The sequence below is a fragment of the Oncorhynchus clarkii genome, chromosome 29 (assembly GCF_045791955.1).
Source record: "Oncorhynchus clarkii lewisi isolate Uvic-CL-2024 chromosome 29, UVic_Ocla_1.0, whole genome shotgun sequence".
NCBI lineage: Eukaryota > Metazoa > Chordata > Actinopteri > Salmoniformes > Salmonidae > Oncorhynchus > Oncorhynchus clarkii.
The window spans coordinates 27251833-27276782 of NC_092175.1; the positions used below are offsets into that span (position 1 = coordinate 27251833).

The following is a 24950-nucleotide window of genomic DNA, read 5'->3' on the forward strand; positions in this document are numbered from 1 at the left end:
TGAAAGAATAGGAATACCTATTCCCCACCTTTCCCTCTTCCAGGCTTCCATCCATCCCTCTATCCCATCCTTCTACAGCCTCTTCACACAATAATCCCAATAACTCGTCCTACTTCAAAAAAGGTGCTATCTCTAATCTAAAAGGGTTCTTCAGCGGTCCCCATAGGAGAACCTTTTAAAGAACCCTTTTTGGTTCCAGATATAACTATTATGGTTCCAGGTAGAACCATTTTGGGTTCCATGTAGAACCCTTTCCACATAGTGTTCTACATGGAATCCAAAAGGGTTCTTTCTACCTGTAACCAAAAATAGTTATCTTATTGGGACAGCCGAAGAATCCTTTTGGAACCCTTTTTTCTAAGAGTGTACTGTCATCTCAGTGACGTCCTCCTCTAGCAGTCACAATCCCTGCAGCTGGCTGGCGTATTAACACAATGACTGCAAATAATAATCAGTGGCTTAAGGCTCACTTAAAATAAATTGAAATAAAGAAAAAATAAATTACGTGGTGGAAGGGGAAGATGGAGCAGAGGGATGTCAGTTTTTTGGAGGCTCATCTGCAATTGGGTATGCGCCAGAGTGGGGTAGGAAAAGTGTGTATGTGTGTGAGACAGAGAGAGAGAGAGAGAGAGAGAGAGAGAGAACACAAGCACAAGCGGTCGGGTGGTGGCTGGTGTTCTCTGCTGCAGCGATCTGTCCTGGAGCAGAGCTACACAGCTACACTACACAGCAGCACAGCACAGCCGCAGGGTTCCAGCTACAAGCAGCCCAGAGAGGACCAGCCAACACACAGAGAGAGACCTCGCTGGCTGTCCACAGAGACACGCAGAGAAACACACCAGAAAGGGGGAGATAAGAGGGTGATCAAATAGACATAAATATAGAGGACAGGAGGGGAGAGGAGGTACTCGTCATCTCCATGGACACAGGGAACTTTCAGCAGTGCACTCTGCTCTCCACGATGGTTATTCATATTTCCCTTCTCATCCGACAGCAGAAAACTTTTCCTTTTAAAAGTTTGAGAGACGGAGGTTCGAGTATTTCTTACCTACCAACATCTCTTTGTGTCACTTGTTGGCTGTTTTGTGTGTGTGTGTGTGTGTGTGTGTGTGTGTGTGTGTGTGTGTGTGTGTGTGTGTGTGTGTGTGTGTGTGTGTGTGTTGGTGTTGGTGAGAAAGTGTATTAGTGAGTGTGCGATTGAGTGTATAAGTGATTAAGTGAGTGTTTGTCTGAATGAGTAAATGATTGAGTTTGAATGCATCAATGTTAGAAAGGCTAGAAGACGGGTACCTCTGACTTACAAGCGACTTCATCTTTCCTCACAGTTTTCCCAGTGAGGATCCAATCTCTTCTCTAAGGACCTTGTCAAGAAGATTTGTGTTTTCTACCAGGATCATTTCAAAGGATACCTCCTTCGCGTGTAAGGAACCACTGGATATATTTATCCACCTTAGACTCCTATCAACACTTTGAAGGAGGCATTCCTCTCTCCTATAAGGACCCTTTGAGAGACTATTTTACCTACTCTACTCTATTAGGAGTGGGTGAGAAGGACAGTGGCAGATTTTCTCCAAGGATTTTCGCTGTCTCTGTGTCAGGATGGCTGGCTGTACCTGCCGCTGCAGACAGGGGGTGCTCAAGTTCATCCAGTCTTTACGCAGACTCGTTTTTGGGACCCTCACTAAAGGTACTGCACCCTCCTCAACTAACACTCCTTTAGCTCTTCTACTTTTTTTCATTAGCTAGTGGAATAGTGACATTAGCTAGGGGAATAGTGACATTAGCTAGGGTAACAGTGACATTAGCTAGTTTAATAGTGACATTAGCTAGGGTAACAGTGACATTAGCTAGTGTAATAGTGACATTAGCTAGGGTAACAGTGACATTAGCTAGGGTAACAGTGACATTAGCTTGGTGCTGGGTCAAGCTTGAGGCTGACAGTAGTGAACAGTGGTGTCACATCCATCCAGTGATGCCCCGTTGTTGCCCCGTCATCGCCCCTGAGGAACTAAGTGATGAGCTCAAGTTGTGACACTGGCGTATCCTCTGTTTACTCCCCCTAGGCAACTTCTGTGTCTTTACTCTCTACCTCCCCCTCCTGTTTCACCAGGTCCTCTCCTACGCCTGTCCTTTATGCCTGCATTTTCCTCTCTCCTTACCTCCTTCACACAGCTATCTGATTGTATCTCCCTCTGGTGTCAGTGGCCTGCTGTCTCTATTCCTCACCTTCTATCCCCACATCAGCAGAAAAGCGCTGCATGGTGTGTCACTATGGCAACACAGCTCAGGGAGACCTGACAGATAGAGCAGCATTTAGCTATTTCTATATAGAGCACTTGACCACTCTGACTAATAAAGCTACTCTTATCACATACAGTCTATTGTCCACTTTATCGTCCTCTTCTTCACACACTGCCTGCTCTACCTGGTGTCTGCAGAAGGCTGTGAGAGTGGCTGGAGGCACGGGCTCTGGCTCCTCAGGTTCAGCACCCTTTTATTGAGCTTCTTCAATGGAGACTAATCAAATCATTCAGACGCTGGCCATTAGTCTGTGTTCTCAATGATATCACAGGCTGGAAAAAGTGAGAACAACCTGTTCACTTTCTCTGGGCTGCAAAATCTACACTAGCCAATCCATCACTGTCAAATGAACCAGGCAGTATTAGATGGCAGTTAAATTAAACCACAATTGTGAACATTTCACTGGAGCTAAGAGTTTCTGACAGGGCCTGATAACACTCAGTGGTAGTTGAGCAGTCCCTCTAACTGACAGTTTTGGTTTGATGCTTGGTAATGCAAGTGTTGAGAACTAAGCATAAAGGCTGGCCAGTTCCTGGCACTACTGTCAGAGTCTCTCTGTCTCTCTCTCGAAACTTTCAAATTTCTTGACATTTTCCACAATGACTGACCTTCATGTCTCAAAGAAATTATGGACTGTCTTTTCTCTTTGCTTATTTGAGCTGTTCTTGCCATAATATGGACTTGGTGTTTTACCAAATAGGGCTATCTTCTGAATATCACCCCTACCTTCTCACAACTCAACTGATTGGCTCAAATGCATTAAGAAGGAAAGAAACTGTACATATTTACAGATGTAACAATGATAAGTGTCGATTGGGGGGTTGGGGCAGGATAAATGTTTTTGACTGTCTCCACAGTGGCAATGTTGATGAGGATGTGGGAGTGCCCAACCTGGTTCCTCCTGAAGTCCACAATCAACTCCTTTGTTTTGCTGACGTTGAGGGAGAGGTTGTTTACCTAATTTTTGCACTCAAGCCTTGCTCAAGGTCATATCCACATATTTTCCAAATAGTCGGCTTGACCCAGCGACCTTTCGGTAACTGGTCCAACGTTAGGCTAACTGCCACCCCTGAATCCTAGAAGCCAATAGTGTGTGTGTGTGTGTGTGTGTGTGTGTGTGTGTGTGTGTGTGTGTGTGTGTGTGTGTGTGTGTGTGTGTGTGTGTGTGTGTGTGTGTGTGTGTGTGTGGACACACAAGCAAAAACTTGTACACGAGCAAAAACTATCACACATGGACAAAGAGACTCAATAACTGAAAAAAGAGTCCACAGAAATGGCCTGCAACAGTTACAATCAGCCATTGAAAATATGCTAATTGTGAGCTGTTTCCCATGGCAACCCTAATCTAGGTGCCATGGTCGGTTTAGCATGGTCGGTTTAGCCTGGCCTATCGTGGAATGGTGTGTCTCTGTTTGATGGTATTTTACAGTGAGCAAAAACAAGACTTGCTCTCTTATTTTTCACCCTGCTTTACAGCTCTGTGTGGTACAGTAAGATCTGTGTGGCACAGTAAGATCTGTGTGGCACAGTAAGATCTATGTAGTACTGTAAGATCTGTGTGGTACAGTAAGATCTGTGTGGCACAGTAAGATCTATGTAGTACTGTAAGATCTGTGTGGTACAGTAAGATCTGTGTGGTACAGTAAGATCTATGTGGTACTGTAAGATCTGTGTGGTACATTAAGATCTATGTGGTACAGTAAGATCTATGTGGTACAGTAAGATCTATGTGGTACTGTAAGATCTGTGTGATACAGTAAGATCTGTGTGATACAGTAAGATATGTGTGGTACAGTAAGATCTATGTGGTACTGTAAGATCTGTGTGGTACAGTAAGATCTATGTGGTACAGTAAGATCTATGTGGTACTGTAAGATCTGTGTGGTACAGTAAGATCTGTGTGGTACAGTAAGATCTATGTGGTACTGTAAGATCTGTGTGGTACAGTAAGATCTGTGTGGTACAGTAAGATCTATGTGGTACTGTAAGATCTGTGTGGTACATTAAGATCTATGTGGTACAGTAAGATCTATGTGGTACAGTAAGATCTATGTGGTACTGTAAGATCTGTGTGATACAGTAAGATCTGTGTGATACAGTAAGATATGTGTGGTACAGTAAGATCTATGTGGTACTGTAAGATCTGTGTGGTACAGTAAGATCTATGTGGTACAGTAAGATCTATGTGGTACTGTAAGATCTGTGTGGTACAGTAAGATCTGTGTGGTACAGTAAGATCTATGTGGTACTGTAAGATCTGTGTGGTACAGTAAGATCTGTGTGGTACAGTAAGATCTATGTGGTACTGTAAGATCTGTGTGGTACAGTAAGATCTATTTGGTACTGTAAGGACTGGAGGAAAATGAAAAAGTGCTTGACATTTTTTGAAAATCGATCAATCTGGCCCTTTTGGAAGTAAAACCAGAAGTAAAACCATTCCCTCACACTCTGGCGAAAAGCATTGTTACCTGAGTGCTTTTTGCCTTTCGGGGATTTGTGTGTGTGTGTGTGTGTGTGTGTGTGTGTGTGTGTGTGTGTGTGTGTGTGTGTGTGTGTGTGTGTGTGTGTGTCCACATTACTTTTACTTTAATGCTGTATCAGCCTTCAATGTGATATTTCAACATAAGCTTGTCTTTGTGCCTGCGCTGCCTTTGTGGATTGTGTGGGGGCGCGTGTGCGCATCTGTGTGTATGTGTGTGTGTGTGCATATATGTTTCAGTGTGTGCGTGTGTGGATTCTAAACCTGAATTCATGCAGGACTAAGACCTTCCTCTCACTACCCTCTCCTTGAGGCTAAAGACACAATTGAAGTGTCAGTTTACAAGATGTTCTTTACCGTTTCCATTTCAGGCTTCTTTATCTTTCTCACCCTCTCCCTCCAACTCTCTCCTGTTGATTTCCTTATGTTCCAGTATCTTTCCTTTTTACTGTACCCTCTGTCCTTTCATCCTCTCATTACAAATACTTTTCTTCTCTCATTGGCACAGCTGGAATGTTCTGATGCCAAATTTTCTCCGGCAGTGTCTTATGTAAATGTAACATTAGATCCAGCAACAAAAAAAATCAGGCTCACAACACTACCACCCTTCTCTTCCACCTCTTCTCTTTCCTCACACAATGAGTAAGTAATGAGAACAAGATGATTGTGTATATACAGGTATTTACATAGGTTTGTGTGTATTTCTGGATTTGTGTGTATGTGTATGCCTGGGGTGCATCGTGACCTCAGCCATAAACACAGGCTGTTGCCACCTATCTGCAGGACTGGCTAGGGTGTCTCTTATCTGCAGGCTGTATGGTGCTGGCTATGGTGCCTTTAATCTGCAGGCTGCATGGTGCTGGCTAGGGTGCCTTTTATCTGCAGGCTGCATGGTGCTGGCTAGGGTGCCTCTTATCTGCAGGCTGCATGGTGCTGGCTAGGGTGCCTCTTATCTGCAGGCTGCATGGTGCTGGCTAGGATGCCTCTTATCTGCAGGCTGCATGGTGCTGGCTAGGGTGCCTCTTGTCTGCAGGCTGCATGGTGCTGGCTAGGGTGCCTTTTATCTGCAGGCTAAATGAGGTTGGGAGGGGTGCCTCCTACTGTATCTGCAGGCTGCAGGGGCTGGCTGGGGTACCTCATATCTGCAGGCTGGAGGGGCTGGCTGGGGTGCCTCCTATCTACAGGCTGCAGGGTCTGGCTGGGGTGCCTCCTAACTGCCAGGGGCTAGCTGGGGTGTCTCCTATCTGCAGGCTGCAGGGGCTGGCTGGGATGCCTCCTATCAGCAGGCTGCAGGGACTAGCTGGAGTGCCGTGGGACTGCTCCTCTGCTACACCAGTCATCCACTCAGCACACACAGAAACAATCAGAGAGAGCAGGTGGAATGAGAGGAGGGAAAGTTATTGAAATGTTGAGCAATGGAGAGAGAGGGAGAGAGAGGAGAGAGAGGAGAGAGAGAGAGAGAGAGAGAGAGAGAGAGAGAGAGAGAGAGTGCATGGTCCATTAATTAAAGGGCATTTTTGTGTCTAAGGTTAAAGCAGCTATATGATATTCCAGTGTTTTTACTCTGGATTGAGAAAGATATTTGATCCGACAGAATTGTCACTTTATTCTCTCCTTGTACATTGCTCCAAATGTGAAGACAAGGTGTAACTATTTCCTAGAACACCAACACCGCCATACGGGACAAGTTAAACACCTTTTTCTCCCGCTTCGAGCATAATGACTCTGAGCTGACGAGGAGAGCCCCTGAGGACAACGGGGAATACGTCTCCACGGAGGATGTATGGAAGCCATTCAAGCGTGTTAACTCTTGCAAGGTATCCCTAGCCGCACCCTCAGAGCATGTGCAGACCAGATAGCTGTTGTGTTTTCAGACATTTACAATCTCTCTCTAGCTCAGGCTGTTATCCCAACCTGCTTCAAGATGTTGACTATCATCCCTGTGCCCAAGAAAGGGAAAGTAAATGAACTGAATGACTACCGACCCTTAGCACTCACTACTGTCATCATGAAGTGCTTTGAGATGCCAGTCATAGACCACATCACCTCCTCTCTCCCCGACACACTCGACCCTCTCCAATTCACCTACCGCACTGACAGATCCACAGATGACACAATTGCCTTTGCACTGCACACTGCCCTCACCCACCCGGACAAAAGGAATGCATATGTGAGGATGCTGTTCATCAACTACAGCTTGGCCTTCAATACCATAGTGCCCTCTAAGCTCATCACAAAGCTCTCTTCCCTATGCAACTGGGTCCTAGACTTCCTGACGGGCTGGACACATGTGGTGAAGGTGGGCAACATTATCTCCTCCACACTGATCCTCACCACTGGGGCCCAACAAGGGTGCATCCTCAGTCCCCTCCTGTACTCCATGTATACCCATGAATGCGTTGCCTCATTCAGTTCCAACTCCATTATCAAGTTGGCTGATGACATGACAGTGCCAGGCCTGGTTACCAACAACAACGAGTTGTTGGCCAATTGTGCACCGCCCTATGGGACTCCCGTTGTGATACAGCCCGGGATCGAACCAGAGTCTGTAGTGACGCCTCTAGCACTGAGAAGCAGTCCTTCTGATTTACTTACCTGCACTGTTGGAGCTCGGAGCAAAATAAGTTCACTGTACCCTGTGATTACATCGATGAATGTGACTAATAAACACATCTAATCAAATGTATTTATATAGCCCTTCGTACATCAGCTGATATCTCAAAGTGCTGTACAGAAACCCAGCCTAAAACCCCAAACAGCAAGCAATGCAGGTGTTGAAGCATGTTGGCTAGGAAAAACTCCCTAGAAAGGCCAAAACCTAGGAAGAAACCTAGAGAGGATCCAGGCTATGAGAGGTGGCCAGTCCTCTGCTGGCTGTGCCGGGTGGAGATTATAACAGAACATGGCCAAGATGTTCAAATGTTCATAAATGACCAGCATGGTCAAATAATAGGCCTGGGACAGATAGCACAGTGAACAGGTCAGGATTCCATAGCCACAGGCAGAACAGTTGAAACTGGAGCAGTAGCACGGCCAGGTGGACTAGGGACAGCAAGGAGTCATCATGCCAGGTAGTCCTGAGGCATGGTCCTACGGCTCAGGTCCTCCGAAAGAAAGAGAGAAAGAGAGAATTAGAGAGAGCATATTTAAATTCACACAGGACACCGGATAAGACAGGAGAAGTACTCCAGATATAACAAACTGACCCGAGCCCCCTGACACATAAACTACTGCAGCATAAATACTGGAGGCTGAGACAGGAGGGGTCAGGAGACACTGTGGCCCCATCCGATGATACCCCCGGTGATACAGGGCCAAACAGGAAGGATATAACCCCACCCACTTTGCCAAAGCACAGCCCCCACACCACTAGAGGGATATCTTCAACCACCAACTTACCATCCTGAGACAAGGCCGAGTATAGCCCACAAAGATCTCCGCCACGGCGCAACCCAAGGGAGGGGCGCCAACCCAGACAGGAAGATCACATCAGTGACTCAACCTACTCAAGTGACGCACCCCTCCTAGGGACGGCATGAAAGAGCACCAGTAAGCCAGTGACTCAGCCCCTGTAATAGGGGTAGAGGCAGAGAATCCCAGTGGAAAGAGGGGAACCGGCCAGGCAGAGACAGCAAGGGCGGTTCATTGCTTCAGAGCCTTTCCGTTCACCTTCACACTCCTGGGCCAAGACTACACTCAATCATATGACCCACTGAAGAGATGAGTCTTCAGTAAAGACTTAAAGGCTGAGACCGAGTTTGCGTCTCTCACAAGGGTAGCCAGACCATTCCATAAAAATGGAGCTCTATATGAGAAAGCCCTGCCTCCAGCTGTTTGCTTCGAAATTCTAGGGACAATTAGGATACCTGCGTCTTGTGACCGTAGCGTACGTGTAGGTATGTACGGCAGGACCAAATCAGAGAGATAGGTAGGAGGAAGCCCATGTAATGCTTTGTAGGTTAGCAGTAAAAACCTTGAAATCAGCCCTTGCCTTGACAGGAAGCCAGTGTAGGGAGGCTAGCACTGGACTAATATGATCACATTTTTTGGTTCTAGTCAGTATTCTAGCAGCTGTATTTAGCACTAACTGAAGTTTATTTAGTGCTTTATCCAGGTAGCCGGAATGTAGAGCATTGCAGTAGTCTAACCTAGAAGAAACAAAAGCATGGATACATTTTTCTGCATCATTTTTGGAAAGAAAGTTTTAGATTTTTGCAATGTTACGTAGATGGAAAAAGCTGTCCTTGAAACAGTCTTGATATGTTCGTCAAAAGAGAGATCAGGGTCCAGAGTAACGCCGAGGTCCTTCACAGTTTTATTTGAGACGACTGTACAATCATTAAGAGTAATTGTCAGATTCAACAGAAGATATCTTTGTTTCTTGGGACCTAGAACAAGCATCTCTGTTTTGTCCAAGTTTAAAAGTAGAAAAGTTTGCAGCCATCCACTTCCTTATGTCTGAAACACAGGATTCTAGCGAGGGCAATTTTGGGGCTTCACCATGTTTCATTGAAATGAACAGCTGTGTGTCATCCGCATAGCAGTGAAAGTTAACATTATGTTTTCAAATGACATCCCCAAGAGGTAAAATATATAGTGAAAACAATAGTGGTCCTAAAACGGAACCGTGAGGAACACCAACATTTACAGTTGATTTGTCAGAGGACAAACCATTCACAGAGACAAACTGATATTTTTCCGACAGATAAGATCTAAACCAGGCCAGAACTTGTCCGTGTAGACCAATTTGGGTTTCCAATCTCTCCAAAAGAATGTGGTGATCGATGGTATCAAAAGCAGCACTAAGGTCTAGGAGCACGAGGACAGATGCAGAGCCTCGGTTTGATGCCATTAAAAGGTAATTTACCACCTTCACAAGTGCAGACTCAGTGCTATGATGGGGTCTAAAACCAGACTGAAGCATTTCGTATACATTGTTTGTCTTCAGGAAGGCGCAACAGCCTTTTCTAAAAATGTTGAGAGGAATAGAAGATTTGATATAGGCCGATAGTTTTTTATATTTTCTGGGTCAAGGTTTGACTTTTTCAAGAGAGGCTTTATTACTGCCACTTTTAGTGAGTTTGGTACACATCCGGTGGATAGAGAGCCGTTTGTTATGTTCAACATAGGAGGGCCAAGCACAGGAAGCAGCTCTTTCAGTAGTTTAGTTGGAATAGGGTCCAGTATGCAGCTTGAAGGTTTAGAGGCCATGATTATTTTCATCATTGTGTCAAGAGATATAGTACTAAAACACTTGAGTGTCTCTCTTGATCCTAGGTCCTGGCAGAGTTGTGCAGACTCAGGACAACTGAGCGTTGAAGGAATACGCATATTTAAAGAGGAGTCCGTAATTTGCTTCTAATAATCATGATCTTTTCCTCAAAGAAGTTCATGAATTTATTACTGCTGAAGTGAAAGCCATCCTCACTTGGTGAATGCTGCTTTTTAGTTAGCTTTGCGACAGTATCAAAAATTAATTTCAGATTGTTCTTATTTTCCTAAATTAAGTCCGAAAAATGGGATGATCGAGCAGCAGTAAGGGCTCTTCGATACTGCACGGTACTGTCTTTCCAAGCTAGACTTCCAGTTTGGTGTGGCGCCATTACCGTTCCAATTTTCTGGAAGCTTGCTTCAGAGCTCGGGTATTTTCTGTATACCAGGGAGCAAGTTTCTTATGAGAAATGTTTTTAGTTTTTAGGGGTGCAACTGCATCTAGGGTATTGCGCAAGGTTAAATTGAGTTCCTCAGTTAGGTGGTTAACTGATTTTTGTCCTCTGACGTCCTTGGGTAGGCAGAGGGAGTCTGGAAGGGCATCAAGGAATCTTTGTGTTGTCTGTGAATTTATAGCACGACTTTTGATGCTCCTTGGTTGGGGTCTGAGCAGATTATTTGTTGCATTTGCAAACGTAATAAAATGGTGGTCCGACAGTCCAGTATTATGAGGAAAAACATTAAGATCCACAACATTTATTCCATGGGACAAAACTAGGTCCAGAGACATGTTGGACAAAACCCACTGAGTCGATGATGGCTCTGAAAGCCTTTTGGAGTGAGTCTGTGGACTTTTCCATGTGAATATTAATGTCACCAAAAATTTGAATATTATCTGCTATGACTACAAGGTCCGATAGGAATTCAGTGAACTCAATGAGGAACGCTGTATATGGCCCAGGAGGCCTGTAAACAGTAGCTATAAAAAGTGATTGAGTAGGCTGCATAGATTTCATGACTAGAAGCTCAAAAGACGAAAAAGTAATTATTTTTTTTGTAAATTGAAATTTGCTATCTTAAATGTTAGCAACACCTCTGCCTTTGCGGGATGAATGGGGGATATGGTCACTAGTGTAACCAGGAGGTGAGGCCTCATTTAACACAGTAAATTTGTCAGGCTTAAGCCATGTTTCAGTCAGGCCAATCACATCAAGATTATGATCAGTGATTAGTTCATTGACTATAATTGCCTTTGAAGTAAGGGATCTAACATTAAGTAGCCCTATTTTGAGATGTGAGGTATCACGATCTCTTTCAATAATGACAGGAATTGAGGAGGTCTTTATCCTAGTGAGATTGCTAAGGCGAACACCGCCATGTTTAGTTTTGCCCAACCCAGGTCGAGGCACAGACACGGTCTCAATGGGGATAGCTGAGCTGACTACACTGACTGTGCTAGTGGCAGACTCCACTAAGCTGGCAGGCTGGCTAACAGCCTGCTGCCTGGCCTGCACTCTATTTCATTGTGGAGCTAGAAGAGTTAGAGCCCTGTCTATGTTGGTAGAGTCTAACTTCTAATCGCACAAATTACATCCCTTGGAGTCGTGAAGTGTTATTTTTAGCAAATCTGTCCATTGGACTGTGGCAGATCTGATTTCCTCAGGCATATCTAAATAACTTAATTAATAAATAAAATAATACCAAGATAATTACCATAGACGTGCTTGAGCTGTATCAGTTACCATGGTTATGGTTAAGAGTTATTTTTGAAAGACCTTTCAGGGGTCTTGAGGGGGAAGCTTGAGGGAGTGAAGCGAAACATTGAAGTGGGAGTGAGGGCAACAAGAGTGGTGCTGCTGACTGCATCTTCTGCCCAATCACTCAGCTCTCTCCCAGAGGAGTATGGGTAAAGGTGGGCGATTCTCTGGAGAGACCATAGTAGCACAAACTGAAAACAGACTCACACGCTTGGACACACACAGAGATACAGACACATTCTCTCACGAACAGGCAAACACAATGACGAGTCTTACGCACGCAGACACACACACACACACACAGATACCCACACAACACATGCAAAACTCTCATGGGCCCACACACCTTGATACACTCACATCTATGTTCAAGGTCTGATCATGCATATTGTCATACACTTGGGTGAGTTTAGCTAGAAGACCTGGACTCAGGTCCCATTGGGTGTGGTGTGGGACCACAGCAAGCCCATTTTCCCCCTCCATTACATTCTATCCCTGACCCTTAGGTATTCAACACCCCTCCCTCTTACCCCCCACTGCTCTCTCTCTCAGTCATCTGACTCTGCCCTTCAAGACATGCTCACTGTGACTCAGCCTTCTAAACAGTACATCCTGGACCACTCTCCTTTCCTCTCCTCCGCTTACAACACCTCCCCAGTCCCCACTCTGTTACAACACCTCCCCAGTCCCACCTCTGTTTCAACATCTCCCCAGTCCCCACTCTGTTTCAACACCTCCCCAGTCCCCACTCTGTTTTCTACACCTCCCCAGTCCCCACTCTGTTACAACACCTCCCCAGTCCCACCTCTGTTTCAACATCTCCCCAGTCCCCACTCTGTTTCAACACCTCCCCAGTCCCCACTCTGTTTTCTACACCTCCCCAGTCCCCACTCTGTTACAACACCTCCCCAGTCCCACCTCTGTTTCAACATCTCCCCAGTCCCCACTCTGTTTCAACACCTCCCCAGTCCCACCTCTGTTTCAACATCTCCCCAGTCCCCACTCTGTTTCAACACCTCCCCAGTCCCACCTCTGTTTCAACATCTCCCCAGTCCCCACTCTGTTACAACACCTCCCCAGTCCCACCTCTGTTTTTTACACCTCCCCAGTCCCCACTCTGTTACAACACCTCCCCAGTCCCACCTCTGTTTCAACATCTCCCCAGTCCCCACTCTGTTTCAACACCTCCCCAGTCCCCACTCTGTTTTCTACACCTCCCCAGTCCCCACTCTGTTACAACACCTCCCCAGTCCCACCTCTGTTTCAACATCTCCACAGTCCCCACTCTGGTTTCTACACCTCCCCAGTCCCACTCTGGTTTCAACACCTCCCCAGTCCCCACACTGGTTTAACACCTCACCAGTCCCCATTCTGGTTTAACACCTCCCCAGTCCCCACACTGGTTTAACACCTCACCAGTCCCCATTCTGGTTTAACACCTGCTTTCTACATCTCCCCAGTCACCACTCTGCATTCTACTACTCCCCAGTCCCCACTCTAGTTTATACCCTTCCTCAGTCCCCCACTCTGCATTCTACACCTCCCCAGTCCCCACTGCTTTCTACATCTCCCCAGTCCCCACTCTGCTTTCTACATCTCCCCAGTCCCCACTCTAGTTTCTACCCTTCCTCAGTCCACCCTCTGCTTTCTACACCTACCCAGTCCCCACTCTGCATTCTACACCTACCCAGTCCCCACTCTGCATTCTACATCTACCCAGTCCCCACTCTGCTTTCTACACCTACCCAGTCCCCACTCTGCTTTCTACACCTACCCAGTCCCCACTCTGCTTTCTACACCTACCCAGTCCCCACTCTGCATTCTACATCTACCCAGTCCCCACTCTGCATTCTACACCTACCCAGTCCCCACTCTGCTTTCTACATCTACCCAGTCCCCACTCTGCTTTCTACATCTACCCAGTCCCCACTCTGCTTTCTACACCTACCCAGTCCCCACTCTGCTTTCTACACCTACCCAGTCCCCACTCTGCATTCTACACCTCCCCAGTCCCCACTGCTTTCTACATCTCCCCAGTCCCCACTCTGCTTTCTACATCTCCCCAGTCCCCACTCTAGTTTCTACCCTTCCTCAGTCCACCCTCTGCTTTCTACACCTACCCAGTCCCCACTCTGCATTCTACACCTACCCAGTCCCCACTCTGCTTTCTACACCTACCCAGTCCCCACTCTGCTTTCTACACCTACCCAGTCCCCACTCAGCTTTCTACACCTACCCAGTCCCCACTCTGCTTTCTACACCTACCCAGTCCCCACTATGCTTTCTACACCTTCCCCACCACTCTACATTATACACCTCCCCACTCCCCACTCTGTGTTCTTCACTTCCCCACTCCCCACTGCTCAACCTGTTCTTCCTCTACTCTCATATATATATATATATATACAGTGGGGCAAAAAAGTATTTAGTCAGCCACCAACTGTGCAAGTATATATATATATATATATATATATATACAGTTGAATTCGAAAATTTGCATACACTTAGGTTGGAGTTATTAAAACTAGTTTTTCAACCACTCCACAAATGTTTTGTTAACAAATTATAGTTGTGGTAAGTCAGTTAGGACATCTACCTTGCATGACACAAGTAATTTTTCCAATAATTGTTTACAGACAGTATATTTTACTTATAATTCACTGTATCACAATTCCGGTGAGTCAGAAGTTTATATACACTAAGTTGACTGTGTTTTTAAACAACTTTTTTGAGTTTGAGTCAATTGGAGGTGTACCTGTTGATGTATTTAAAGGCCTACCTTCAAACTCAGTGCCTCTTTGCTTGACATCATGGGAAAAGCAAAAGAAATCAGCCAAGACCTCAGAAAATTGTAGACCTCCACAAGTCTGGTTCATCTTTGGGAGCAATTTTCAAATGCCTGAAGGTACTGTACAAACAATAGTACGCAAGTATAAACACCATGGGACCATGCAGCCGTCATACAGCTCAGGAAGGAGACGCGTTCTGTCTCCTGGAGATGAATGTACTTTGCTGCGAAAAGTGCAAATCAATCCCAGAACAACAGCAAAGGACCTTGTGAAGATGCTGGAGGAAACAGGTACAAAAGTATCTATATCCACAGTAAAACGAGTCCTATATCGACATAACCTGAAGGCCGCTCAGCAAAGAAGAAGCCACTGTTACAAAACCGCCATACAAAAGCCAGACTACAGTTTGCAACTGCACATGGGGACAAAGATATTGGAGAAATGTCCTCTGGTCTGATGAAACAAAAATAGAGCTGCTTAGCCATAATGACCATCATTATGTTTGGAGGAAAAAGAGGGATGCTTGCAAGCCGAAGAACACCATCCCAACCGTGAAGCACAGGGGTGGCAGCATCATGTTGTGGGGATGCTTTGCTGCAGGAGGGACTGGTGCACTTCACAAAATAGATGGCATCATGAGGTAGGAAAATTATGTGGATCTATTGAAGCAACATCTCAAGACATCAGTCAGGAAGTTAAAGCTTGGTCGCAAATGGGTCTTCCAAATGGACAATGACCCCAAGCATACTTCCACAGTTGTGGCAAAATGGCTTAAGGACAACAAAGTCAAGGTATTGGAATGGCCATCACAAAGCCCTGACCTCAATCCTATAGAAAATGTGTGGGCAGAACTGAAAAAGCATGTGTGAGCAAGGAGGCCTACAAACCTGACTCAGTTACACCAGCTCCGTCAGGAGGAATGGGCCAAAATTCACCCAACTTATTGTGGAAAGCTTGGTGAAGGCTACACGAAAAGTTTGACCCAAGTTAAACTATTTAAAGGCAACGGTACCAAATACGAATTGAGTGTATGTAAACTTCTGACCCACTGGGAATGTGATGAAAGAAATGAAAGATGAAATAAATGATTCTCTTTACTATTATTCGGACATTTCACATTCTTAAAATAAAGTGGTGATCCTAATTGACCTAAGACAGGGAATTTGTTCTGAGATTAACTGTCCGGAATTGTGAAAAACTGAGTTTAAATGTATTTGGCTAAGGTGTATGTAAACTTCCGACTTCAACTGTATACAGTGGCTTGCGAAAGTATTCACCCCCTTTGGCATTTTCCCTATTTTGTTGCCTTACAACCTGGAATTAAAATAGATATTTTGTCGGGGCATTTGTATCATTTGATTTACACAACCTGCCTACAACTTTGAAGATGCAAAATATTTGTTTTGTGAAACAAACAAGAAATAACACACAAAAAAAAGAACTTGAGTGTGTATAACTGTTCATCCCCCCCAAAGTCAATATTTTGTAGAGCCACCTTTTGCAGCAATTACAGCTGCAAGTCTCTTGGGGTATGTCTCTATAAGCTTGCCACATCTAGCCCCTGGGACTTTTTGACCATTCTTCAAGGCAAAACTGCTCCAGCTCCTTCAAGTTGGATGGGTTCCTGCTGTTGTACAGCAATCTTTAAGTCATACCACAGATTTTCAATTGGATTGAGGTCTGGGCTTTGACGAGGCCATTCCAAGACATTAAAATGTTTTCCCTTAAACCACTCGAGTGTTACTTTAGCAGTATGCTTCAGGTCATTGTCCTGCTGGAAGGTGAACCTCCGCCCCAGTCTCAAATCTCTGGAAGAGTGAAACAGGCTTCCCTCAAGAATTTCCCTGTATTTAGCGCCATCCATCATTCCTTCAATTATGACCAGTTTCCTGGTCTCTGCCAATGAAAAACATCCCCACAGCATGGTGCTGCCACCACCATTCCTCACTGTAGACATGGTGTTCTCAGGGTGATGAGAGGTGTTGGTTTTGCGCCAGACCAAGCATTTTACTTGATGACCCTAAAGCTCAATTTTAGTCTCATCTTCCATATGTTTGGGGAGTCTCCCACATGCCTTTTGGCGAACACCAAACGTGTTTGCTTATTTTTTTTAAAACAATTACTATTTTATGGCCACTCTTCCGTGTGCGGCTTAAAGTGGTCCTATGGACAGATACTCCAATCTCCAATCGCCCAACTCTGTGGAGGGTACGTCTTAAAGTGGTCCTATGGACAGATACTCCAATCTCCGCTGTGGAGCTTTGCAGCTCCTTCAGGGTTGTCTTTGGTCTCTTTGTTGCCTCTCTGATTAATTCCCTCCTTGTCTGGTCAGTGAGTTTTGGTGGGCGGCCCTTCTCTTGGAAAGGTTTGTTGTGGTGCCATATTCTTACCATTTTTTTAATAATGGATTTAATGGTGCCCTGTGGGTTGTTCAAAGTTTTTTTTTTTTTAACCCAACCCTGATCTGTACTTCTCCACAACGTTGTCCCTGACCTGTTTGGAGAGCTCCTTGGTCTTCATGGTGCCACATGCTTAGTGGTGTTGCAAAATCTGGGGCCATTCGGAAGAGGTGTATATATACTGAGATCATGTGACACTTAGATTGCACACAGGTGGACTTTGTTTAACTAATTATGTGACTTCTGAAGGCAATTGGTTGCACCAGATCTTATTTAAGGGCTTCATAGCAAAGGGGGTGAATACATGTTCACGCACCACTTTTCCATTTTGTTTTTTAACCTTTTGCGATGAGCAAACCCGTATCCGGGAGCGTAATCATAGCCTCAAATGCATTAGCATAACGCAACGGACATAAATACCCCTATGAACTTTTCCTATTCAGGAAAATCTCAAATGAAGTGAAATAAATATATTCAAACACAAGCATAGCCTTTTGTTAACAACACTGTCATCTCAGATTTTCAAAATATGTGTTACAGCCAACGCTAGACAAGCATTTGTGTAAGTTTATCATGGCATAGTGCTATGCTAGGCTCTGCTGGCAGCAGGCAACATTTTCACGAAAATAAGAAAAGCAACCAAATTAAATAATTTACCTTTGAAGAACTTCAGATGCTTTCACTCAGGAGACTCCCAGTTAGATAGCAAATGTTCCTTTTTTCCAAAAATATTATTTTTGGAGGCAAAATAGCTCCCGTTTGTTCATCATGCTTGGCTGAGAAATCGACCCTAAAATGCTACAACTATAACGCCAAACTTTTTTTAAAATTTGCTCTATAATATCGACAGAAACACGGCAAACGTTGTTTAGGATCCATCCTCAAGGTGTTTTTAACAACTATATTCGATAATATATCCGTCGAGGCAGTTGGTTTCTCATAAGAAGCGATTGGAAAAATGGCTACCTCAGTATTTTACGCAAGGTTTTCTGCGGGAGACACCATGTGACCACATGCCATATATGGTCCCTTACAGCCATTCTTCAAGGAAATGCCTAAAAAGACGTCACAATGCTGTAGACATCTTGGGGAAAACGTGGAAAACGTAAGCTCATTCGTGGCTCATTCACAGCCATATAAGGAGTCATTGGCATGAGGCGGTTTCAAAAAAAGCGGCACTTCCTGGTTGGATTTTTATCTGGGTTTCGCCTGTAACATCAGTTCTGTGGCACTCACAGACAATATCTTTGCAGTTTTGGAAACGTCAGAGTGTCTTCTTTCCAAAGCTGTCAATTATATGCATAGTCGAGCATCTTTTCGTGACAAAATATCTTGTTTAAAACGGGAACGTTTTTCATCCAAAAACTAAAATAGCGCCCCCTAAATCCAACTGATTAAGAATTTTTTTAAACAAGTTATTTTTTTCATTTCACTTCACCAATTTGGCCTATTTTGTGTATGTCCATTACATGAAATCCAAATGAAAATCCATTTAAATTACAGGTTGTACTGCGAATTGTTGTACTGTGAATTATATAAGCCATGTTTTTTCGCCACAACAAAGATTATTTAATGAGAATCCGACTATAATATGCTAAATAAGCAGAAAAATTGCACGGGCTGGAATTATTTAGTCATTAATGCCACAAAGTTATTATATCGGATATGGCCATATTTGGAGTAGCGTATCATAGAAGAGGTCTCAACCTTAATTGCAATTGTCTACAATGCTGCCACCTGTTGGTCATGAATTGGCACCACAACAACTTATTACAGGCACTGCTACACTGTGTGTGTTTGTGTGTTTTCTGTGTACCGGTGTGTGTGCTCTGTGTTTATGTGCTTTATGTGATGAGTATGTATGCTTCATTGTAATGCACCTCTTAAAATATCAACAGATATGGTAGAGATACATTGATCTATTAGAGATGCAACTCTCAAATACAGAAACCTGAGTTTTGAAAATGTGAAGAAAATAGAGCAATACATTTTTCTCCTTTGCTTTTTCTCTGGTGAGACTCGTTTTATCTCATTTTGCCACCAGATGGCAATGTGCTCCTGCCCTATCAGTGTCCATGTCAGACAGTAGAATGCCATGAATGAGAGAGAATATTTGAAACAAAATAGTGTATTATAGGAATGGGGAATAATTTGAATTTAAATCATTTGTGTGTGTGTGTGTGGGGGGGGGGGGTACGGGACGACTGTACATGTCTAATAATGAGCAGGGAACTTCAGGAGGGGAGGCGGGGTACAGAGAGGATGAGAGGATATAGATGTCTGCGGGAGAGGTGGGGGGAGTGCTTGATTGATGAGAAGTGAAGGATGCTCTCTGTTAGGAGCTGGAGCAAGATATGTATGGCATGGTGATCTCATGTTTGTGGTGCTCATAGTGGCCTGGGACTTTAATGCAGGCAAACATTTTTACCAGCATATCACGTGCTACCAGAGGGAAAAAAATCCTAGACCATCTTTACTCCACACACAGAGATGCATACATACAAAGTGCTCCCCCACACTCCATTTGGCAAATCTGACCATAATTATATCCTCCTGGTTCCTGCTTACAAGCAAAAACTAAAGCAGGAAGTACCAGTGACTACGGAAGTGGTCAGATGAGGCGCATGCTAAGCTACAGGACTGTTTTGCTAGCACAGATTGGAACACCAGCTGTTCTGGACGACTGTGTGATAACGCTCTCGGTAGCCAATGTGAACAAAACCTTTAAACAGGTCAACATTTACAAAGCCGCTGGGCCAGACGGACTACCAGAACATTTACTCAGAGCATGTGCGGACCAACTGTCAAGTGTCTTCACTGACATTTTCAACCTCTGCCTGACCGAGTCTGAAATACCAACATGTTTCAAGCAGACCACCATAGTCCCTGTGCCCAAGGAAGCTAAGGTAACCTGCCTAAATGATTACTGCCCCATGGCACTCACGTCGATAGCCATGAAATGCTTTGAAAGGCTGGTCATGGCTCACATCAACAGCCTCCTCCCGGACACCCTAGACCCACTCCAATTCGCATACCACCCCAACAGATCCACAGCTGACGCAGTCTCAATCACACTCCACACTGCCCTTTCTCAGCTGGAAAAAAGGAACACCTATGTGAGAATGCTGTTCATTGACTACAGCACAGCGTTCAACAGCATAGTGCCCACGAAGCTCATCACTAAGCTAAGGACTCTGGGACTAAACACCTCCCTCTGCAACTGGATCCTGGACTTCCTGACAGGCCACCTCCAGGTGGTAAGAGTAGTCAACAACACGTCTGCCACGCTGATCCTTAACACGGGGGCCCCTCAGGGGTGTGTACTTAATCGCCTCATGTATTCTCTGTTCACCTATGTCTGCGTGGCCAAACATGACTTCAACACCATCATTACATTTGCTGACGACACAACAGTGGTAGGCCTGATCACCGACAACAATGAGACGGCCTATAGGTAGGAGGTCAGAAAACTGCCAGTGTGGTGCCAGGACAACAACCTCTCCCTCAATGTGAGCAAGACAAAGGAGCTGATCGTGGACTACAGGAAAAGGCGGGCCGAACAGGCCCCAATTAACATCGACGGGGCTCTACGGGGAGCGGGTCGAGAGTTTCAAGTTCCTGTTCTTATTTCCCCTCAGGAGACTGAAAAGATTTGGCATGGGTCCCTAGATACTCAAAAGGTTCTACAGCTGCACCATCAAGAGCATCCTGATCAGTTGCATCACTGCCTGGTATGGCAACTGCTAAGCATCTGACTGTAAGGCGCTACAGAGGGTAGTGCGAACGGTCAGTACATCACTGGGGCCAAGCTTCCTGCCATCCAGGACCCCCCCTCTTGTACACTGCTGCTACTCTGTGTTTGTTTGTTACCTATGCATATGCTTCGTCCCCACCTACATGTACAGATTACCTCAACTAGCCTGTACCCCCTACACACTGACTCGGTACTGGTGCCCCCTGTATATAGCCTCGTTATTGTTATTCTTATTGTGTTACTTTTTATTATTACTATTATTATTATTTTTAGCCTACTTGGTAAATATTTTCTTCTTCTTGAACTGCACTGTTGGTTAAGGGCTTGAAAGTAAGAATTTCACGGTAAAGTCTACACTTGTTGTATTCGGCACATGTGGCAAATAAAGTTTGATTTGATTTCATAGTTATGTATGATTTAATGTATTTATCTGTATATGCTGGTGGTGTGTTGCGTGTGCATATAAAGCAAATTATTGTAAAGTTGAGAGAGAAATAGGCTTTTGTTGGGTTTGTAAATGATCAAGTGTCAAGTACACGTGTGTAAATCAATATTAAGAAATGAGGGGGAACGTAGAGAGAGATATACAGGCTCCTCTTCTCTACCCTCCTCTCCTCCTAACTCCTCTTTGCTGGTTGGTGTCCTCTCCTCTACACTCCTCTCCGCCTAACTCCTCTTTGCTGGTTGGTGTCCTCTCCTCTACCCTCCTAACTCCTCTTTGCTGGTTGGTGTCCTCTCCTCTACCCTCCTCTCCTCCTAACTCCTCTTTGCTGGTTGGTGTCCTCTCCTCTACCCTCCTCTCCTCCTAACTCCTCTTTGCTGGTTGGTGTCCTCTCCTCTATCCTCCTCTCCTCCTAACTCCTCTTTGCTGGTTGGTGTCCTCTCCTCTCTGTCAGGACCCGGTGTGACGAGAGGGAAAAAGAGGGCAGAGCAGGAGAGGGATGGATGTTAAGGTTAAAATGAGAGAGTGCGGGGGAGAGTTACAGGAAGATGAAACGATGAGGGTTCTTGTGTGGACAGATTAAAGGGGGTTCGATTGAGGCCCAGCATCACTGAGGCTTGTTATGGCAGCTGACAGTACCATCCACATAGACAGGGGAATGTCTCATAATTTCCCCCTGATCTCCAGCACTCCCTCCTCTCTTTCGGAGGATATTTTCTCGTCAGATCATGAGTTTCTCTATTCCCCTTTCTCCGTGGAGCCATCTTTTTCCCTAATTTTCCCTAATTTAAACTGTCTCTACCAACTCATAACCTTTTCTCCCTCACATCATTACACCATCCAAGGACGACGACACACAGCGAGAAAGTGAACAAATGTTGTAGTTTTTAATTGTCCCTTCCAGTGCACTCCGATCTCCACTGTATTGTCCTGTGTGATCCCTCTGTTCTCTCTGTAGGGGGAGATTTAGTCAGTGATACTCAGATTAAAATATCCTTTCACCATCCTCCCTGATGTTTCTAATTAACTATCTAATTTAATCTATATTTAATCTTCTCAGCTCTGGGCCCGTATCCACAAAGAGTCTCAGAGAAGGAGTACTGACCTAGGATCTGTCCAAATAACATTATTCATTATGATCTAAAATTCTAAACTGATCCAAGATCAGCACTCCTACCCTGAGACGCTTTATGAATAAGGGCCCTGATCTCTCCTCAGTGTCTGAAGAGCACTGGGCGTGTTCGACTCGCATCCCTGACAGATACATACAATAGCTAGTGTGGGACAGTTGTCATTGGCAAAGGGTAGGGTAACTAACTCTGTGAATATTGTTGTACTGAAACTGAGCGTGTGTGGAGACAAAGGGCAGGACATGGTCAGGAGCATTCTGGGATGTGTTAATTAATCTACTCTCAACTTTTCATTATAAAGTACCGGTGTAGTTTGTTGCATTTGAATGAGCCTGTTGGCCAACTTTCCAAGTACTGTATGTTGTGTTTATTAGTGCTGTTGACTTTCATGAACAAAAGATGAGGGAAGAAGGGTTTAACAATAATCTCGTCTCCTTCACGTATTTAGGGATTGTATGAGATAGTGGGCACTGAAGAATTGAGACGAGAAGGAGAGAAGTACAAACTGTGTTAATCAAATGTGCATCCCAGCAAAAAGTGCATATGTGAAAATCCACAAGATAGTAAAGGAGGGGGAACTAGAGAGGAGGATTCAGGGAGCAGAAAAACCAGTCAGAGAGAGGGAGAGAGGAAGAGTGAGGATCACAGACTTTTGAAACAAAGACAATGCTTTACAACAGAGAGGAGCATGCACTTGTGTATTAGAGCAACAGAGACTGAGAGGTATAGAGAACATAATTACAGAGAGGAACTCAGAAAGACAGGGACGGAGAGAGGTAGAGAACTCAAAAATCTTGAGAAGAGGAGGAGACATTGAGATGGGGGTTGTGCTGGGGACTTTCCCTATGCACACCAAACAGGTTGACTACAGAAGACGAGGTATGAGAATGTATCATCATATACATGGAAGTGTGTGTGTGTGTGTGTGTGTGTGTGTGTGTGTGTGTGTGTGTGTGTGTGTGTGTGTGTGAGTGAGAGAGAAAGTGTGTGCATGCGTGCGTGTGTGTGCGTATGTGAGTGTATGTGAAATGACCAAGTCAATAGCGAAGCACTCTTCAAGAGACCGATTTCGGGGCTTGATTAGAGCCTGTTCACTTATTGATCATTGATTTTGTTTAGGAGGATTCAGGACATTATTCTTTACACAAATGTAAACTTTGATGTGAGTGGACTGTTTGCATTTGTTTTAGAGGAGGTACTTTGTGTGAGTGTGTTTAATACAGTATGAGGGTACTATGAGTGTGTTTAATACGGTATGAGGGTGCTGTGAGTGTGTTTAATACGGTATGTGGGTGCTGTGAATGTGTTTAATACAGTATGAGGGTGCTGTGAATGTGTCAATACAGTATGAGGGTGCTGTGAGTATGTTCAATACAGTATGAGGGAGCTGTGAGTGTGTTCAATACAGTATGAGGGTGCTGTGAGTATGTTCAATACAGTATGAGGGTGCTGTGAGTGTGTTCAATACAGTATTATTGTCCTGTGAGTGTGTTTAATGCAGTGTGGGGGTCCTGTGAGTGTGTTTAGTACAGTATGAGGGCGCTGTGAGTGTGTTCAATACAGTATGAGGGTGCTGTGAGTATGTTCAATACAGTATGAGGGTGCTGTGAGTGTGTTCAACACAGTATTATGGTCCTGTGAGTTTGTTTAATACAATGTGGGGGTCCTGTGAGTGTGTTTAGTACAGTATGAGGGCGTGTGAGTGTGTTTAATACAATACGAGGGTGCTGTGAGTGTGTTTAATACAGTATGAGGGTGCTGTGAGTGTGTTTAATACAGTATGAGGGTCCTGTGAGTGTGTTTAATGCAGTATGAGGATGCTGTGAGTTTGTTTAATACAGTATGAGGGTGCTGTGAGTGTGTCCTGTGAGTGTGTTTAATGCAGTGTTGGGTTCCTGTGAGTGTGTTTTGTACAGTATGAGGGTGCTGTGAGTGTGTTTAATACAGTATGAGGGTCCTGTGAGTGTGTTTAATCAAGTTTGAGGGTGCTGTGAGTGTGTTTAATACAGTGTGGGGGTCCTGTGAGTGTGTTTAGTACAGTATGAGGGAACTGTGAGTGTGGCAATACAGTATGAGGGTGCTGTGAGTATGTTGAATACAGTGTGAGGGTGCTGTGATTATGTTCAATACAGTATGAGGGTTCTGTGAGTGTGTTCAATACAGTATTATGGTCCCGTGAGTGTGTTTAATACAATGTGGGGGTCCTGTGAGTGTGTATAGTACAGTGTGAGGGAACTGTGAGTGTGTCAATACAGTATGAGGGTGCTGTGAATGTGTTCAATACAGTATTATGGTCCTGTGAGTGTGTTTAATACAGTGTGGGGGTCCTGTGAGTTTGTTTAGTACAGTATGAGGGCGCTGTGAGTGTGTTCAATACAGTATTATGGTCCTGTGAGTGTGTTTAATACAATGTGGGGGTCCTGTGAGTGTGTATAGTACAGTGTGAGGGCGCTGTGAGTGTGTCAATACAGTATGAGGGTGCTGTGAGTGTGTTCAATACAGTATTATGGTCCTGTGAGTGTGTTTAATACTGTGTGGGGGTCCTGTGATTTTGTTTAGTACAGTATGAGGGCGCTGTGAGTGTTTTTAATACAGTATGAGGGTGCCGTGGGTGTGTTCAATACAGTATGAGGGTGCTGTGAGTGTGTTCAATACAGTATTATGGTCCTGTGAGTGTGTTTAATACAG

At 44.7% G+C, this 24950-nt stretch overlaps 1 protein-coding gene across 1 annotated transcript in view; it reads left to right on the forward strand.

Annotated features, from left to right (window-relative positions):
• The first annotated feature begins 1587 nt into the window (after positions 1–1587).
• LOC139388541 (A-type potassium channel modulatory protein KCNIP1-like) overlaps positions 1588–24950 on the forward strand; it is a 54068-nt gene continuing 30705 nt past the window's right edge. Inside the window, exon 1 of the mRNA XM_071135255.1 lies at positions 1588–1687. Coding sequence (XP_070991356.1) covers positions 1600–1687 — 88 coding nt within the window. The 5' untranslated portion in view covers positions 1588–1599. The remainder of the gene's footprint in view (positions 1688–24950) is intronic.